Source organism: Varanus komodoensis, unplaced genomic scaffold, assembly GCF_004798865.1.
Source record: "Varanus komodoensis strain SLA01 unplaced genomic scaffold, ASM479886v1 scaffold83, whole genome shotgun sequence".
NCBI classification, from domain to species: domain Eukaryota; kingdom Metazoa; phylum Chordata; class Lepidosauria; order Squamata; family Varanidae; genus Varanus; species Varanus komodoensis.
In genome coordinates this window covers 127,837-145,224 of record NW_025336520.1, presented here as the reverse complement: position 1 = coordinate 145,224, position 17,388 = coordinate 127,837, and the positions used below count along the sequence as shown (strand labels likewise).

The 17,388-nt window shown below is 68.7% G+C and overlaps 3 protein-coding genes across 5 annotated transcripts in view; 2 read left to right on the top strand and 1 right to left on the bottom strand.

The window, feature by feature from the left end:
* The first annotated feature begins 1,411 nt into the window (after positions 1-1,411).
* Positions 1,412-4,751, top strand: TAGLN (transgelin). 2 transcript variants are annotated; one of them, XM_044456307.1, is made up of 5 exons: positions 1,412-1,463; positions 2,962-3,139; positions 3,511-3,688; positions 3,863-3,965; positions 4,157-4,751. In XM_044456307.1, the coding sequence occupies exons 2-5, from the start codon at positions 2,981-2,983 to the stop codon at positions 4,299-4,301; spliced, it is 585 nt and encodes a 194-aa protein (XP_044312242.1). In that variant the 5' UTR covers positions 1,412-1,463; positions 2,962-2,980; the 3' UTR covers positions 4,302-4,751. The 2 variants fall into 2 exon arrangements, with proteins under 2 accessions (XP_044312242.1, XP_044312241.1); XM_044456306.1 differs by having other exon boundaries at positions 1,414-1,463; positions 2,962-3,160.
* Positions 4,752-5,295: 544 nt separating this feature from the next.
* On the bottom strand, positions 5,296-16,530 carry PCSK7 (proprotein convertase subtilisin/kexin type 7). 2 transcript variants are annotated; one of them, XM_044456301.1, is made up of 16 exons: positions 16,421-16,530; positions 15,682-16,197; positions 15,048-15,182; positions 14,176-14,341; positions 13,711-13,801; positions 13,306-13,360; positions 12,883-13,021; positions 11,346-11,446; positions 10,422-10,589; positions 10,114-10,221; positions 9,684-9,786; positions 7,647-7,803; positions 7,258-7,352; positions 7,015-7,108; positions 6,480-6,597; positions 5,296-6,236 (listed from the first exon to the last, which is right to left on the bottom strand). In XM_044456301.1, exons 2-16 carry the CDS (start codon positions 16,183-16,185, stop codon positions 5,946-5,948), a joined length of 2,325 nt encoding a protein of 774 aa, XP_044312236.1. In that variant the 5' UTR covers positions 16,186-16,197; positions 16,421-16,530; the 3' UTR covers positions 5,296-5,945. The 2 variants fall into 2 exon arrangements, with proteins under 2 accessions (XP_044312236.1, XP_044312238.1); XM_044456303.1 differs by lacking the exons at positions 5,296-6,236; positions 7,015-7,108.
* A 213-nt stretch (positions 16,531-16,743) lies between these two features.
* The window catches only part of RNF214 (ring finger protein 214), a 12,274-nt gene continuing 11,629 nt past the window's right edge, over positions 16,744-17,388 (top strand). The window contains exon 1 of the mRNA XM_044456304.1: positions 16,744-16,862. The gene's annotated coding sequence lies outside the window, so the exon portion shown is untranslated. The remainder of the gene's footprint in view (positions 16,863-17,388) is intronic.

The following is a 17,388-nucleotide window of genomic DNA, read 5'->3' as shown; positions in this document are numbered from 1 at the left end:
CGGGACTTTCAACTTTTGCCACCTCAATTTCCGCCCTGGAAGCCTCGGATCCAAAATAGCTATCAGTCTTGTAGACAGACGGAAATAATTTGTTCAGCCTCTCCACAACCTCTTCAGTCTCCTTTATTCTCCCTTCCCTTGGCTGTTGTTTAACGGTCCAAGTGCCTCCCTGGCGGATTCCTTCCACTGATACGACGGCATGACATGACATGCGCCATTGTTTATCGCTGGCCTTGGTGTTGTCAGAGGGCCTTCCTGGAAAGGCTCTTTTGCACCTCCTGCCGTCTGCTCCTTGCGCTCCGCTTGTTCTCCCTTTTTCCAAAGAGGCCTCTCTGCTCTCATGGCTCCCGGCGCAGCTTGTTGCCCTTGCTGGTGAGCTCTCGGGTTCGGGGGCTGCGGCTGAGCAACCCCCAAGCACTTCGGAGGGATTTGCCCCTCTTTCGGCTGCCTTTGCACCAGGCCTCCACTTCAGAATAGCTTCCTCTTTCCATGTCTTTCCACATCCCTATCGGTTCTGCTTGGCAATTTTCCTCTCGAGCACACGAAATGTGCTATCTCCGTGGACTCTGCTTGCTGCCAGCTCCACAGCGGGTCTTCTTGGAGGCCCTGGGCAAATGCAGGCTGCGTCCCGCCGGCAGGCGCCACGAAGAGCCGCTTCTGGGCACTGGAGCTCTGGCGTCGGGGCACGCAGCATCTCTGTCGTGGCTCCTCCACTGGCTCATCCGCTTCGCATGGGGTGGATGAAGTCCCCCGTTCTTGCGCTCCCTCGTCTGCGCCTCTGTTTCCAGATGCCCCGGGGGACAGCGGCACGCTCCCGGTACTGAATCGCCGCCCCAGGACTCTCAGAACCCCCCCGTAGGTTCCCTGGCCCAGTCTGGCAAAGGTAGAAGGATAAAGAAATAGAAACTAAACCCCTGGTTTATACAGGACGTAAACTCTACGCAGACTGCATTTCACAAACTATCACGCTAGGTATCCTGAGCAGCAGGGACTGTAAACGCGGAGAGGCCCGGGTTGCATAATTAGAGGTATTTGGATGAGGTGGAGTCTGGAGGGGGCTCCCCCCACATTGTTTTGACCTCACAGGGGATCCTGCAGTGTGGTCCAAGCAGAAGCCTCAGCCTTGCTCAACATCTGGGGCCAGAGCGGCCCTGCCTAAAAAGGACCGGCCGCCCTGGACCAGCCCCGGCAGAGCCCGGCCGCGCTGACTCAGGCACGAGGGGAATGTCAGGGAAGGGCCCTTCGTCACTGTCTTTTGGAGTCTTTCCCCAAATATGGTGCCTGAAGCAGCGTCCCTTGCTCCGAGGAGGGGGGCACTCCCCTTGGTGGGGGCGGCTGGACGGGGAGGGCCAGCGATGATGTCACTGCCCAGGGAAGGGGAGCCTTTTAGTCCCGAGCCAGCCCTTCCTGACGGAGTCCAGGGCTCGGCCAAGCGGTGTCTGGGAGAACTCCAAGCAGCCTCGGTAAGTAGGAGCCTCGGGAGCCGGTGCCGCGGGGCCAGCTGCCCGTGGGACGCCAGGGAGGCAGCCGCGGCGGGGCCGGGCTCCCGCAGTTTGGCTTCCCCGGGAGGCTGGCCTGGCTGGGGAGGGGTCCAGGAGCAACCCAGACAGGGAAGCAGGGTCCCGGCGGGGGGAGGCGCGTGGCGGCTTGGGACTGTGGGGGAGGCCTGACCTCCCTGCTGCGATGGGGAGCGGGATGGCTCCTGGGCCAGCAGTGAGTCTCTAGTTGCTGGGTCAGCTGTGGGCAACCCGGGGCACCTGTCGGATGGCCAGGGGGAGCGAGGGAGGGAGGGCTGGCGCAGCTGCCGGGCTCCTGGGGGCCCTGTTGCTGTGGCCCCAGCTGGGAAGGGGGATTCCAAAGAGCAAGGGGGCAGCCCTACCAGCAGGCAAGCAGGCAAGTGACCCGCAGGTGTGCCGAGAGCGGCTCGGCGCCAGCGGTGAGCAGGGTGGCCTGCGGGAGCACTGGGTGCTGGGCTGGCAGAGAGAGGAGAGCCAGGCGGAGGGGGGCAATCGCCTCGGGTGGGACTGGCCCGCGCTCCCTGCTGGCCACGGCGTGCCCGGGGTGGGGCTGTGGCGAGGAGAGGAGAGAAGAGGAGATGAGCGCTCGGGCCAGGCCCCTCGGGAAGCTCAGCCGCGGAGGCCCGAGTGCTCCTTCCGAGGGGCTGGCCTGGCCCTTCACTGCGACAACAGTGACGGGCTCGAAGACGAACGGAGAGAGGAGGCTGGCCGCAAAGCGGAGCCCAGCCTCAGGAACACGGGCTTCGCTGGGAACGCCCGGCCAGCGGGCTGCGTCCCTTCGGCTGCCTCGGCAGGTTCAGGACGGGCTTTCTGGCAGGGGAGGCAAAGGCAGCTGCGCGGAGGTGCGGGAGCCAAGTGGAAGGGCAGGGCAGGGCAGGGCAGTGGGCGGGCGGGCGGGCGGGCGGCACCCCCCCCGTGTGGGCGCGCCAGCAGCAGGCCAGCCTGAGGCGCCCCTGGTCCTTGCCGGTCGGGGCCGCCAATCGCAGCTCTTGGCTGGACGGTGCTCCGGAAGGGATGCGGCAGCACCGCCGGCACACCCGGGCTCACAGCCAGGACCTGCGCCGTGCGGGAGCCTCCTGGCCGCACACAACCGGTCCGGACAGCAGGAGGGGATGCCTGGCAGAGGCCAAGGCAGGCAGCCTGGTCTGCAGCAGGCCCCCCGGGGCCGGCCTGCGTGAGCCCTCCCGGCCCGGGAGCTCCGGCGGCTCCCACCGTCCCAGTGGGTGGCAGAGGTCTGAGGGTCCGGCCTCACCGCCTCCAGCCCCACAGTCCGCAGGGGACTGAGCCGGCTCCCGCGCTGCCCACATGACTCCTCCGAGGGCACCCAGTCCCACGGTGCCCCGGAGGAGCGCGCTTTGCCCTCGTGCCGGTCCCTGGAGAGCGCCAGCGGGCCGCGTTTCGCTGGCCCCCACCCACGTGCCACGCACCTCTCTGTGCCCCCCAGAGCTCCCCCTGCACAGAAGATGGCAAACAAAGGCCCCTCCTTCGGCCTGAGCAGAGACGTCCAGGCCAAGATCGAGAAGAAGTACGATGACGAGCTTGAGGAGCGGCTGGTGGAGTGGGTCGTGGCCCAGTGCGGGGCCGAGGTGGGGCGCCCCGAACGGGGCCGGCTGGGCTTTCAGGTCTGGCTGAAGAACGGCATTGTAAGCATTTCCCTTGGTCGCTCCTGATGGCTCACACCCCTCCCCAGCCCCCAGCTCAGCCCGTGACCCCACAGCTCAGCTGGGGACGGCTGACCCACTAGCAAGAGAAGTGGCAGGCCTGGGCAGGTGTGACTGCTCTCGGCTTAGCGGGTGAGCACCCGTGGCCCTGTGTGACTGGCGTTGGAGGGCCAGGCTGGGCCGGCGCCCCCGCGGCCGATCTGGGGCCACCAGCCAGCCGGGACAGGGGCTTGCGCGTGTGCTCCTTGCGCCCGTCGGGTCCAGGAACGGACAACCCCTTGGCTTTATCTCGAGGGGTCTCCAGGGGCACACCTGTTCTCTGCCTCCGGCAGGTGCTCAGCAAGCTGGTGAACAGCCTCTACCCGAGCGGCTCCAAGCCCGTGAAGATCCCGGAGCCGCCCCCCAGCATGGTCTTCAAGCAGATGGAGCAGATCGCCCAGTTCCTGAAGGCGGCCGAGGACTACGGCGTGGTGAAGACGGACATCTTCCAGACGGTCGACCTCTTCGAAGGTGAGGCGGACAGGGGCTGTGGGAAGTGTGGTAAGGGCAGAGCCCGCCCCATGGCTGGGGGGTAGTGCCTTCCTCCGGCTCCGCACCACAAGGGCTGGGCGAGTGGCCGGCAGAGGGGCTCCCCTGAGCCCACGGCACCCGCTTCCCCGCCTCACGCTCGTCCTCTGCTCCCAGCTAAGGACATGGCCGCCGTGCAGCGGACGCTGATGGCCTTGGGCAGCCTGGCGGTGACGAAAAACGACGGGCAGTACCGCGGAGACCCCACCTGGTTCATGAAGTAAGTGGCTCCCGGCCCGTGGGGGGAGCAGCAAGGGACCCCCGGGCGTGGGGGGGCACCCTTGCCCTGGGGCCCGCAGCGCCCCAGCTGGGTTTGCGTACAGGGCGTGCTGGGGGGCGGCAAGAGGTCACCTGCTGTGCCCGGGGCCTCCCCGGGACCGGCTTTCAGGCACCCTTCTCTCCGCACCCCAGGAAAGCCCAGGAGAACAGGCGGGACTTCTCCGACAGCCAGCTGAAGGAGGGCAAGAATGTCATCGGCCTGCAGATGGGCTCCAACCAGGGCGCCTCGCAGGCGGGCATGACCGGCTACGGCCGGCCCCGGCAGATCATCAGCTAAGCCAGCGCCGGCCCCGCGGCCCCGGCCCCCCGCCCCCGCACGACCCCCCGGTGGACCTCGCTGCCCGGGCGCTCCGGAGAGCCTCTCTGAGCCGTGCCACCACTGCCCCGGGAGCCACACGTGGGGGCGGGCAGCGGGCCCGGGGGGCCGCCCCGTGGCGGTGGCCCACCCTCCCGCTCGCTCCGCCACCCGGCGGCCGCTTGCACGCTCCCCGCTACACCGCCCCGCTTGCTCCCGCTCCCGGCCGAGGCCCGGCCCTCGCGCGGTGCCCTGGCAGGGCCCGGCCCCAGAAGCGTCCCCGGACAGCGCGTCCGGCCACGGGCCCCACGTGGCCGAAGCACACGCCAGAGAAACCCTTTCCTGCGCGTCCTCGCCGAGCGGGAGGCGGGGGCCACCTCCCGCCGCACTTTTGTACTTGCCGTCGGTCATCAATTAAAAACTATGAATCCCGGTAGGTTTCTTGGCTCTTTATTTGAAGCTGCTCCGTTCTGGTGCCGCACTTGGGATGCCGGAGACGCCGCAGCGGGACGGCACGCCAGCAGGACATGGAGGGCAGACGAAGCCGAGCCCCCCGCCGCCGCCTAAAGGGCGGTGTGCTTGTCCCAGGGCAACGGGCCACGGGGTCTTCCAAAGAGGCGGCGGGGCTGCCTTGCGGGCTTGGAGGCCAGCTGCGTGCAGCGGGGGGGAAGCAGGGCAGCCCGACGGAGGCAGCGCCGCCATGAGCCGGGCCTCGAGGGCGGCACAGGGCCCCTCCGTGCCCACAGGCCTGCAGCAGACAGACTGCGCCTGCCCGAAGGCCCGACTCCGGTGCCTGGGGGCCACCTTGCGGGAGCCCAACCGCGAGGACAGCATGGGAAGCAGAGTGCAGTGCTGCGGGAGCGCTGGCGGGGGGAGCAGGGGGTCCGCAGCCGGGAGCCCCTCGCTCCTCCGTGAGAGTCAGAGAAGGCAAAGCCACCCCCGTCAGCATGGAGAGGGCATGGAGAGAGGCACGCGCTCAGGTTTCAAAGGGTTTATTTTGGAAAGCTGTAAAGAAAAGATCCTGCTGTTGACTTCAAAAGCAAAATTAATTGGTGATTCCAGGAGACGCACTCGCGGCCCCTCAGCTTCTGGGGAGCACAGGAGCCGCTCCCCTCGGGTTAAGCTGAAGGCAGGCCGAGCGGGAGGGGGCCCATGCCCCCAGCTGGCCAGCCGGGCTCCTGCCTGACCCAGCAAACACACCCATCGTCCTCTGCATGGACCCCAAGACAGAGAGGAGACACGCCTCGGGATCTGCATGCTTGCTCCAGAGGAGGCCGGCCGCCAGGGAGCTGGCAGCCCGAGCTGTGGTGTCTGAGAGACCAGCAGGACAGGATGGGTGCGCAGGGCTGGGCTCCGGCCAGCCCTCCCAGGTCGGTGTCTGCAAGGGGCAGGGCCTCTGGCTGGCAGGCATCTTGGAGCAGCCCACCCCTCCGGCGAGAAAGCCAGAGCGAGCCCGGCAGCCGGGCCAGTGCAGGGCAGGCACAGCGGTCCCAGGCGTCCCAGAACTCTGTCCCTGTGGCCGATGGGGACAGGCGGGGTCCCGTTCGCGTCCCAGGGGCTCCGCCAGCGAGCCACGGGGAGTGAGGTAGGCGGCCGTGGCTTGGGCGAGGCTGCAAGGCTGTCCTGCTAGTGAGGGTCATGCAGCCCCCAGAGCTCCGGCTGGTCTTGCCCCGGCCCCCCCGGGGGTGGGGAGCACTGCTCGGCCTCCACATCCTTCTCCCCGCACAAGGGGATGGTCTCTTCCACCGCCGTCCCCTCCTTCGCGCTCCGGGCGGGTCGGACCACGGAGGGCCAGGGGCAAGGGGCGCCCCCGCTGCAGGCCGCCAGGTCCAGGGTCCTGCCGCTGCGCGTCCAGAGCGCCTCCAGCAGGTAGTAGAAGGTCCAGAACACGGCGAAGCAGCCCAGCAGCATCAGCGTCTGGGGCAGGGAGGGACGCGTCAGCGCCACCACAGGTAAGCGGCGAGTGAGGGGCGGCCCTCAGAAGCGGGAGCCCCGGAGAGGCCCCTGGGCTGCCGTGGCTGCGGAGAGCACCCCTCTGCTCCCGCAAGCCCTGCTGCGGACGGACGGCTGCCCACCCCACGGCCTGGCCACCCTTGCCCGCCTCTCCCCCGTGACCCGCAGGGTGGCCCAGCGAGGATCTGCTGGGGCAGCAGTCCTCACCTTGAGGGTGTTGGCAGAGATGGTGTAGGGCTCCTCTTCCGGGATCCGCAGGCCGGGCGGGCAGGGCAAGGAGAAGCTGCTGTCCAGGTACCGGCCACTCATGGCCTCCTCCAGCAGCCTGTGGAGACCGAGGGGGCTGCTGGAGGAGGTGGGCAGGCCTCCCCCTTCCCCTTCCCACGGTCGGATTGTGCGGTGGCGACTGGGGCCGCCCTCATCTCACCCAGATCGCAGGGACGGCTCGTGTGCACCGGGGGCAGGCCGCCACTGTTCCTGCTGCCTGGAAAGCCAGGTGTGGGCAGGGCTTCCCCCGGCCACCCGCAGCTCTCCGGGGCTGCAGGTGGGAGAGGCAGGGCACGCTCCCCGCACCATCCTTTCCCTGCGCCGGATCAGCTCAGGCCTTCTGCACGCGCAGTAACGGATTGGCCCCTGCGCTGGCCCAGCCTCCTCAGCGGCTTCAGGCAGCCCGACTCGCGAGGCGGAGGGCAGTGGGGCGCGGGGAGCTGCCCGCGCCAGGCCATGACCGACCTGCCCTCACCTCTGCCGTGCCTGGATCTCGGCCGGGGCCCAGGCGGATCCGTAGAGTGTCAGCTGCCACTCCTTCAGGAAGCCTGCCTGAAGCATCTCGTCCCCTGGGGAGAGGCAGAGAGCCACTGGGACCAGAGCGCAGTTCAGGCAAGCTGCTGGAGCCGCCGGGGGGGTGAATGTGTCAGGACACACGGGGGTGAAGTGGGAGTTTGCCCCCCGACCCCCAGCAGCGTTCCCGTGTGGGAAGGCTCACCAACATCGCGGATCACCAGTCGGTAGGTGCCCTGGGCCTCCTCGCCCCAGCAGCGCACGGTGGAGAATGTCCAGCCCACGAAGCCGTTCGGATCCCTGGGGAGGAGGGGGCATGGGAGCCGCTCAGCCACGGGGGCAGCCAGATGCCTGGGCCCCCCTCGCCGAGAGCAGATGCCCCCGAGGCCAGGCCAGCCCCAGGACCCTCTCAGCAAGGATCAGACCGCAGGCCTCACGGCGGGGAGCCGCCCCCTCCCCAGCCTGCTCCGGCTGTTCACACCCACAGAGCAGCCTGCCCGTGGCCCCCGTGGGTGCTCAGCGAGAGTCCGGCCCTGGGCCCGGCCTCTCCGGGAAAGACCCTGGCCCAAAATCGGGCCGGAAGGCCACACTCACGAGTCCATGCTCCGCGCCGTCCCAATCAGGGACTCCGTGCCGCTGGGGCAGAGAAGGCGCAGCTCCAGGTTCCCGCGGCGCGGGTGGGTGATGGTGACCGTGACGGCCACGTGCTCCAGCGTCCGCATCCCCGACAGCGCCAGGTCCGACTCTGAGACTGAGGGAGAGAACCGTGTGCTGCCTGGCGCTGCCTGGCGCCCGGCTGGCCCTCGGATGTCCTGGGGCACGGACGCGGGAGGAGGGGGGCAGCCTCTCATCCACGCACCGTGGCATGTGTTCTGGGGCGATGCCGGGCCCCATGTGGCTTCCCCCCGATGCGGGAGGGGCTCAGAGGCAGTGGGCAGCCCCAGACCCGTGAGGCAGCGCAGCGTCTCCAGCTCCTGGCCTCGCCTGCCCTGCCCGGGCACCTCGAAGCGCGTCCTTCTGCTAGCAGCCGAACAGGGCACCTGCGGGGCCGGGCGGGGAGGGGCCGGGGTGCGGGGGCCTCCATTGCAATAGCAAGGAGATGTCGCTGGCCCATGGGAGCCATGGCCGGCCCTGCACGCCGCGATGCCCGGCACGGGGAGTCTGCTCGGGGGCACGACGCCTGCCCTGCTCCTCAAGCGGCCTGGATTCCTGCCGCCCAGCGCATCCTCCCCCGGAAATCCAGGCGGGGCCTGCGAGGGGTTAACGCCCTTTCTCCACGGCAGCCCAGGCAGCCCGCAGGCCAGAGGTGGTCCTCCTCCTCCTCCGCCCCCCCCCCCCGTGGGGCCTGACCCCGCATTCCTCTCCGGGCTTGGCACTCCCCAGCCGGGGCTCGCTTCTGCTCAGAAAATTCCTTCTAGGGAAACAGGCAGAGCGCGGCCCGACTCCCGTCCAGCAGCTCCCGGGCTGCGAGGCACTTGGCGAGGCCGGGAGGGACCTGCCTTCCTGGCTGCACCAGCAGGCGCGAGACCGGCCGGCTCTCCGGCCGAGGGAAGCAGCCGGTGGCGGGAGGGTGCGGAGACCGCCGGCACTCGTGGTCTGCGGTCCAGCCGGAGCTGGAGCAAGGGGACGGCCTGGGAAGCCGGCCCTGTGAGCCCCCCTCGCCCCATCAGGGCCTCTCACGGCCTCCGGCGAGCATGACTCTTTCCACCCACAAGGCCGGGTCAATTCCACCTCAGCCGGGTCTAGCTCCTGGGCTTTCTCTGCGGTGCTGACAGGCCCCCGAGCGGCCAAATGCTTCCGCAGCTGGAGAAAGGCAAGGGGCGGCTCTGGGGGCTGCGAGGCTTCTGCTGGGGGATGCAGGGCGGGCTGGCGGCGCTCCTCCCGCTGCAGCCGGGCTCGAGAGAACCGCGCATGGGCTGGCGGCCTGCTTTGTGCCGACAGAGGAGGCCAAGACAGAAGCGGCCGCATTGCCTAAAATGGGCAGGGGGAGCTGCGGGTCGGGCACCAGCCATCCAGCCAAGCACCCCCGCCGTGGCTGAGCAGGGAGGCACAGCCCTGCCTCAGGAGGAGGAGGAGGAGGAAGGGGCCGCTCTGCCTTCCCTCCCTCCAGCGGCACTGATGCTCTGGCAGCCCTCGGGCATCTGCTCACACACAGACTCCCCCAGCCCCCGCCGGTAATCAACCCGGGAACGATCCGCCAGGCGGCTCCTCCACACCGGCCTCTGTGCCCCGTCGCACTCGGCCACGCAAGCTCCCTTTGGGTGGAGCCACGCGCCCGAAGCCATGGAAGCACCTGCAGCAAGTCAGGCCAAGGGGGCCATTCTGCTCCCACACTGGCCACACAGCAGCGGGACCACGGCACCTCCCCACCCATGCTCCCCAGCGGCCAGCCTAGAAGGTGTCCTGCCTCTTCGCGAGGGCGGCCAGCAGCAGCGGCCACGTGCTTCAGGCTGCCCCTCGTGCCGCACCTCAGCCCCGTTCGCCCGCAGGGCCCTGGGCCTCTCGAGGGACCCCCCCCCCCACCGGAGCCACGGCCCTTTGCGGGCCAGCCCCTTCCAGGGGTCTGGGAAAGGGCCTCCGCTCCCCTGCCAGGTGGGCCCAGTCCCCCTCCCCACCCGAAAAGGTACGCACCGTTCCAGGCGACCTCCAGGCGCCCCGGCTCCAGCGGGATGGCCTTGCCCTCCTTCAGGGTGGGGCTGACGAAGGAGGCCAGGTATGGGACGGACTCCCAGACCTGCCGGCGGGAGAAGAGGGGACAAAGGGGAGGGAGGATACAGCGCCCTGCACAGTCCCCACAGGACCCCTCCTCAGAGGACCAGCATGTGCTCAATGCCCACTGCATGCGGTCCGGCGCGGTCCGGCTCTCCAGGGTTGGCTGAGCCGTCCAGAAACGACCTTGCCGCCTGGAGTCAGCCGGCCAGTCAGTGGAGGGGTGGCTGCTCGGGGGCCTCTGGGCAGGGACCGCCCACCTTGCCACGCCCCCTCTACTATTCCGGTGGCCTGTGCCCCCGGGCGAATGGCCCCCTCCCTCGGTGTGGGAACGCCCTCCCCGCAGGGCTACCTTGGCGGCGTTCACCAGCCTCCAGGCGTTCAGCAAGCCGAATCCGTGCTGGTGGCTGTGGCTGAGCCCGGCCTGGTTGGTGTCCCAGCTGGCCCGGCGGTCTTCGTACTGCAAGAGAAGGCACGTGGGTGGCCAGCCGGGCAGGGAGGTGCCGGGCATCAGGTCGGGGAGGACCAGCTTTCGAAGGAGGGAGGGCAGCCTTGCGATCCCCTCCCAGGCAGAGACTTCTGGCCGCGGAGCACCGGAAGCCGCCTCCAACCAAGCTGGGCTGCCCAAGCCGTGCTGCCCCAGCCGGGCGTTCGCCTCACCTTGGTGGCTGTGAAGACGATGATGTGCTGGACGTCCCGCCAGGTGAGGCAGGGGCGCACCTGCAGCATGAGGGCGATCATGCCGGCCGCCAAGGGGGCCGCGGCGGAGGTGCCCGTGTGGCCTTCTGTGCAGCCCGTGGCCCGCTGCAGGTCCCAGTCCGTGGTGGCCTGGAGGGCAGAGGCAGAGGCAGAGGGTAAGCAGGCGCTGGCCAGTCTCCTGGGCGGGGGTCTCACTCGTTGGGTGGGCGGGAGGAGGGCAGCCCCGGGCGGCCCAGCCAGGCTCCTGGAGCCGTGCTGGGCTGGACGAGGACCTGCTCTGGTCTTCGGGGTGTTCCCCGAACCTGGGGGAAGAGCGGCTCTTGGCAGGTGTGATCGGGGGGAGGGTCCCCAGAGACAAAAGAAAAGGGGCTGCTGGGGGGGAGGGGGGACCCCCTTTTGCAGGAGGGAAAGCAACGGTGGTGAGCGCAAGTGGGGGCGTCGGTCGCAGGGGTCCTGCAGTGCCACCCCCCTGCCCATGGCCGCTGCGGCAGATCCCAGGGCCGGCCCGGCCCCCTCCCCTCCTGGCTCCGTCCTGCTCCTGGTGAGGCCGCCTGGCTTCCTCCTGGCAGAGAAGCAGCACTGCTGGGGAAGCGCAGGCCCGATCCTGGGGGCACCCTCGTTCCCGGAGGTGCGTCGTGCTCGGGCATCCACTCAGGCGTGAGACGCGCACTTGGAGCCTCACGCAAGCGCGCACGGCAAAAGCCAGGAGTTGCCAACTGGTGTCAAGAAACCGGGTTGACTTCTTCCCATTAAGGAAACCGTTCTAGCACGGACTCCAAAGCACCGCAAGAGGCTGGCCGAAGAATTAGCTGCAGCCTTCCCAGGACGCGCCAGGCCCCCCCATCGGTGCAGCCCCCCCACCCGAGTGGGGAGCGCGACACTCACGATGCTCCTCATCAGCTTGTCCCCGCCGCTGAAGGTCACGGCCAGCATGGAGGCGCACTCCTCTGCGTAGAAGGGCTTGTAGCCCATCTCGTCCACTGCGCCTGCGGGCGAGCCGGTGGATGAGCGGTCCCGGGGCTCGGGCACCGGGCAGCCTGCCTTGCTGCGCCCCGTCCCTTCGTGACCGAGTGAGTGCTTGGGCCGGCAGGGCACAGAATGAGTGAGTCGCGGGTGGCCCAGTCTGGAAGACGGATCCCAGCAAGGGCAGAGGCCACTCCCGAGCCTCCGCCAGGAGCGGAATCCGCTTTAGCCCCCTCTGCGTGAGCAGGCGAGGCCAGAGCAGCCTTGCCTCGAAACCGAAGGACACTCAGCCCATCGTCCTGTGCACTTCCAGACACGCATAAGACTCAGAGCCGCAGAACTGTTCCCTGCCTAAACAGGCATCGGACTGCCCCCCAAGACTGTCTGCCCCCACTTCGGAAGTGGAGCTGCCGCTTTCTGCCTGGCTGTAGCGCAGAGGATCACGCAGCCCCGGGCCGGGCTGCCAGCCCCGCTCTGCCAACTTGTTCTGTTTCGCTGGCGTGTGCTGAAACGGTTGCTGACCGAACCCAAGCGCAGCCCTCGCCGCTTCGGGTGCCGCTTCAGGAACTCAGAGCAAGAACAGGGTGAATGGCGGAGGCTCCCTTCCAGGCTGCCCCTCTGGCTTTGCCTCTCCGGCTGCGCTTTTGGCAGGCGGTTTAGACCCCTCAGCTCTGTGCAGCAATGCTCGCCTTGGAAGCTCGGCAAGACCATCCATCTCCGAAGGGTCTGGCTCGCAGCCGCAGCTGCTCCCTCCCCCTGCAGCATATGGGACCCTCCCACAGCCCACCTCCAGAGCAAGGCTGCCTCTCTCTGCCTTGCCAAGAACCCCAGTCCCAGGCCAAGCTCGTGAAAGCACAAGGGCGGGCAGGGAGCAAGCACCTGCCCGGGCTCCATCCGGGCCTCCATCGCTGCCTCGGCCTCCCATCCTCTGCTCTGCAAACCCGGCCAGAGCAGCTTCCAGCCCTGGGAAGGGATCTATTCGCCGCGCAGCACCAGGGGCAAGGGAGCCGGCAGCCGGCTGCATTCTCAGCGGCCTTGGCGGAGTGGGCAGGATGGTGCCGAGATGCCGGCTGGTAGCTGGCAAGAAAGCCCTGAAAATGAGGCGTCGGTGCTCTCCCACGGCGTGCCGGGCCTCCAGACCCAGTGGCGGGGCTTCTCCACCCAACGGTGGCGCGTGAGCACCCCAGGGGCCCACTGCTTCTGGGGAAAGGGCAGATTCCCAGGTGCCAGCGGCTCTCACTGGAGGCGGTGGCATAGCAGGCAGTGCCAGAGGCCGAGGAAGAGGCTGCCGCAGGACTGGCCCGGCTGGCACGCCTGGGCTGGGCAGCGAGGGAGGCCAGGGAGCCGGCTGCCGGGGCTCCTGGGCAGGAAGGCAGCCGGGACCCAGGAGGGCCCCTCGGGACAGCGGGGCCCCGCGGCCCGGGGCGGCACTGCCTCCCACTCCCCACCCCACCGTTACCGATGGTGACGGTGTAGATGGAGTTGGCGTAGCCGTCATAGTTGCAGTTGTCGCTGTGGTGCCCCCCGTTGCCGCTGGCCACCACGAAGATGCTGCCGAAGCCCTGGCGGCCGGCGATCACCCCATGCTGTAGGGCAGCCTGGAAGCAGAGCGGATGGGCCTCGGGTGAGGGGGCTGCTGCCCCGCCAGCCCCGGAGGGTTCCCAGGCAAGTCCTTCCAGGGAGGTGCGCCATCAGGCACAGAGCCCCTCCGAGAGCCGGGCTTGCCGAAGGGAGCAGAGGCCCCACCCTTCCTCTGGGAAGCACGCCCCAGGGCCCGGCTGCATGCCCACCACCCCACGTCCCCCCCGAGCGCAGGGCCCGGGTGCGGGGGCCTCTTCTGCGCCCGACGGGGGTGGCAAGGCAGCAGCCCGCCTCTTCACACCTTTCCAAGCTGGTGAGGGCCGTCCACCGTCTTGCCGTCATCATCCGGACCCCAGCTGCAGAGAGACATCCCCGGAAAGAGCACTCAGCATCCCTGGGGAAGCGGGCCCCGCGGGCAGCCATCCCTGGCCGGGGCCAGCTGGAATCCCGGCTGTGTGGACAGCGGCGGGGCTGCCGATCGGGGGGAGGAAGCGGAATCTCTTGGCGGCTGCAGCAAAGCCGACATGCAGCCAGGAAGCTGCCCCCTGCAGTGGCTTCTGGGACCGGAACACACGACACCCTCGCACAGACCCGGCCCGAGATGCTGCCAAGGACCGGGGGGTCGCCTGCACGCCAAGGGGGATGCTGCCGGCTGAGCTGGGAAGCCAGCCCCCCCCCGCCACGCCTTGCCGCCGACCACACAGACCTGCAGCTGTAGATGTCGTTGATCTGGTAGTGCTTGTTGAACGCGATGGCCTCCATGCTGTCAGTCAGCGGCCCGTCCAGCACCCGGATCCCTGCACGGCCAGAATGCGCCTGGTTCAGGGACTCTGCCCCGGAAACCGGTGGGTCGGCCTCACCTCTGGCCTTGTGGCTGCAAGCACCTCGACTGGCCTCCTGGGGCCACTGCAGGAACCAGGCAAAGCCGGGAAAAGAGCGCCTGCGGCGCCCTCACTTTCGGGCGACCACTCGGAGAACTTGGCATGAAAGTGGGGCTGGTGGAAATACCGGAGGCTGCACCCCCATCCCCGGGAAAGGGGCTGGGGGGCCAAGGACACGCCCTGCACGCATGACCCTGTGCCGAGGGGACGGCCTCGGAACGGTGGAACAGGACACACGAACACGCGGCTCGGTCGGCGGAGCAGGCCTCGTGGGCAGCAAGGAGCGCTACCTGCGATGCGGCTCCCGTAGGCCACTCCCACGGCGCAGAAGCTGTTGTTGGAGACGGCGGCGATTTCCCCTGCACAGCGGGTCCCGTGGTGGTTGCCGTTCTCCTCATCCGGGTGGGGCATGGGGTCCGGGTCGTTGGAGTTCAGGTCGTAGCTGCCCTCGGGGCTCTGAGGAGAGGCCAGAGCTGGCACGGGATCACCCCCTCGCGATCACCCCACCCCGGGCAACATCTGGCCCTCACCCGGCATCCTCCCGGGGCTCCTGGCACTGCTCACTCGCCAGGCGGAACAGGCGCCGGCGAGGGGGCGTCTGTGGAAAGCGGAGCTGGACAGCTCCCCTGGGCCCCAGGTAACGCCAGCTGATCCGCGCGGCGGCTGGACTCCTGCTTACTCCCCAGCAGACGCCTCTGAGAGGTGGCCCTGCTTCACTAAAGGACACTTGTGAGCCAGCGAAACGGGCAGGCGCTGCCACGGGCAGCTGGGGGCATCTGTTCCTCAGCAAATCAAACAGCAGCTGCAGCCATCGCGTCAGCGTCCTCCAGTTTTCGCCAAGAGTGGTGGCCCCGCACCACACGCAGGCCCAGCCCAGCCCAGCCCGGGCGACCAGTGGGCAGAGGCAGGTGCTGGCCGCCTTCGGCCCCTGTTCTCGCACGGGGAATCGCACGCTCGGGCTGCCCAGCTCCCTTCCAGAAGGCCTTTCGGGCAGCCGCTCCAGCCTTGAGCCGGGCGGCCACGGCAGGACGGCAGCCCAGCCCGCGAGGGGTGGACCCAGACACTCCCCAGAACACCTCCCTGCCTCGCTGAGAGGGGCCACGGCTGCCGGGGAGAGGGGGAGGGGACGTGGGGGGCGGGGGGCAGAGCCAGGTCCACTCACGTAGTTGGGCTGGATGTCCTTGACGGTGTGCTCCACGCCATCGTCCACGACCACCACGGTCACGCCGCGGCCCGTCACGTTGCGCTCCCACACGCCCGTCACATTGATGTCCATCCCCGGGCTCTTGCGATTGTTCTTGCCGACGGGAGGAGAGAGAGCCGCGTTCAGGGGGCCCCGGCCGGCAGGCGGAGGGCGGGCGCCAAGGGGACCCCGGGGAGGGTTAGACCCTGCACCCTGACCTCCAGTGGGGCAAGAGGTGTGATTTGGGACCCCAGCCCAGGTGGGCCGCCCCACCAAACTCTGCTGCTCCCGCACCGGCCCCTCCCGAGCAGCAAGTTGCATCCTGGCTCTCGGAGGCGTGAAGAAAGGGCAGCCCGTAATGAGGGGCTCCCCATTCCCGACCGCTGGCTGGGGCTCTGGGGAGCCGAGGCCCGAAGCGCCTGGCCCAGGCCTTTCAGGACAGGGGTGGGCCACCCAGCACCCCCAGCCGTCTCGGGCCTTTGCGCGCCTGGGGTGGGGGTCGCAAGCACGGTGGGAGCCAGCCTGCCCCTCTGCTGCAGCAGGCGCATGCTCAGCAGGGTCCCCGGGCCGGGCAGGCAGCCCCTCCCCGGCAGCCCCGGGGGGCCCTGCTTACCAGATGCCACTGCTGGGGGTACTTGGGGTCATTAAAGTGCAGGCCGCGCTTGGAGCGCTTGAGCAGCTGCTGCTCGGCGTGCCACCTCACGCTGTCGTGCTGGGCGAAGATGGCCTCCACCGAGTGCTGCACCGCCTCGAGGTCCGGGCCAGTGCGGGGGCCGGCCGGCTGGTAGCCGAGGAGGTAGTGGCCCTTGAGCTCTCCGATCCGGCCAGCGTTCACCAGGCCGGCCGCCTTCGCCAGCCTGTCGGCCTGCCGGTCCAGCTCGTCCTCGGGGGGAGGCGATCCCTCGGGTGCAGACAAGCGCACTGCCCACGTCAGCGTGCCAGGGCAGGGGCCGGCTCTACAGGGCTCTGCCCCCAGGCGCAAGACCGTCCCCGTGGCGAGTCCATTTGGCAGCAGCAGCAAGATCCAGGCGGGGAGCAGCCAAAGGCATGTGGGGGGACACAGCGCAGCCTCCATCGCGGCTCTCCATGGCAGCCCCTCAGCCCTCCAGGGCGGCATCCGACAGGCCAGCTGCAAGGGGCCGGAGGGCAGCGTCAGCGCGACGTCTGGAACAGCACCCACCCCGAGGGGCCTGCCCGCTCGGCCCAGACCCCCGTGCAGCACCCCTGCCCTCAGTGGCCTGCACTCGGGAGCGAGATACTCTTGTCTTCAGGTCTGAGAAAGAGGTTGAGTGAATTACTGTTTCACCAGCCCATCTAATTCCATGCCCCGTGCCAGGATCTTGGCAGCTTACCTGACTGTGTTCACCAATCCTGTTTCTTAGCAGACTTCCGGAATTCAGCAGCCAGCAAAACAGGAAAAAGGAGTCCTGTTTATTGCATGATCGGTGACTAAGCAGAGCCAACAAGTGCCCACCTTATAGAGATCGTGAGACCGCTGAACTACACGAACCCCTTTGCCCTCAACGGGCTTTGCTGCGGCAAGGCAGGGTGTCGACAAGGCCTTTTACAAGACGTTTTTTGCTAAAATGCAGAAGCTACAAGTGTTGCGCGGTATTTACTCTTCGTACAGACGGGTCAGGGTTCTGCAGTGAAGGGCAAGGCTATCGAAAGTTTTACGCGCTTGGAGTTATCCTGGCTGGACAGCGTCACCGTAGAGGCTGGGGCCTGAATTTAAGCATCCATTTGGAAAGTCGGTAGTCAGAAGCTGGAGACCTCGGCCCACTAATCTTAAGAGTAAGTCCTGACCCAAGTCCGGCCCGGTGGACTTGCCCCCAGGGCAGCCTAAATTCGGAAGTAGCGCCACAGCCGGGGAACAGTTCCTTCGCTCCGGCTCCCTGCCCTTCCCTGCGCTCGGATCCTGGTCCGCGAGAACGGGCTGAGCTCCCTCGCTTCCCGCGGCGAGCCCGCTCCGTAGCCCGAGCGCGGCGGGGGCGGCGCGCCGGAGGACGCCCGCTGCTCACGGGCCGGCGGAGGCCCCTCGGCGAGCAGGGCAGCGCCGCGCAGAGGCGAGCCCCGCCGGCGTGCGCCGTCCCCGGCCCGGCGGCGATCCGCGCAACGCGTTCCCGAGCGAGGCCCGCGGCAGCGGCGGCGGCAGGGGCGGCACTTACGGCGCGGAAGAGGCCGCGCGGGACGCATGGATCGCGCCGCCCCAGCGGCGGTAGGCGCGCCGCCCGCCCTCTGCCCTTACGGCGGCGGGCCGCGCCCCGCCCCGGGGGGCCTCCGCCGGCCCGTGAGCAGCGGGCGTCCTCCGGCGCGCCGC

What these genes read in the sequence shown, in the direction of transcription:
- TAGLN (XM_044456306.1), top strand. Translation starts at nt 2,981, where the DNA reads ATGGCAAACAAAGGCCCCTCCTTCGGCCTGAGCAGAGACGTCCAGGCC. An exon ending in TCTGGCTGAAGAACGGCATT is followed by an intron (nt 3,161 to 3,510) that starts GTAAGCATTTCC and finishes TGCCTCCGGCAG; the next exon opens with GTGCTCAGCAAGCTGGTGAA. An exon ending in GACCCCACCTGGTTCATGAA is followed by an intron (nt 3,966 to 4,156) that starts GTAAGTGGCTCC and finishes TCCGCACCCCAG; the next exon opens with GAAAGCCCAGGAGAACAGGC.
- PCSK7 (XM_044456301.1), bottom strand. Translation starts at nt 16,185, where the DNA reads ATGCCGCCCTGGAGGGCTGAGGGGCTGCCATGGAGAGCCGCGATGGAG. An exon ending in GGCTGGTGAACGCCGCCAAG is followed by an intron (nt 9,787 to 10,113) that starts GTAGCCCTGCGG and finishes TCCCGCCGGCAG; the next exon opens with GTCTGGGAGTCCGTCCCATA. An exon ending in TCTCTGCCAACACCCTCAAG is followed by an intron (nt 6,237 to 6,479) that starts GTGAGGACTGCT and finishes TCCCTGCCCCAG; the next exon opens with ACGCTGATGCTGCTGGGCTG.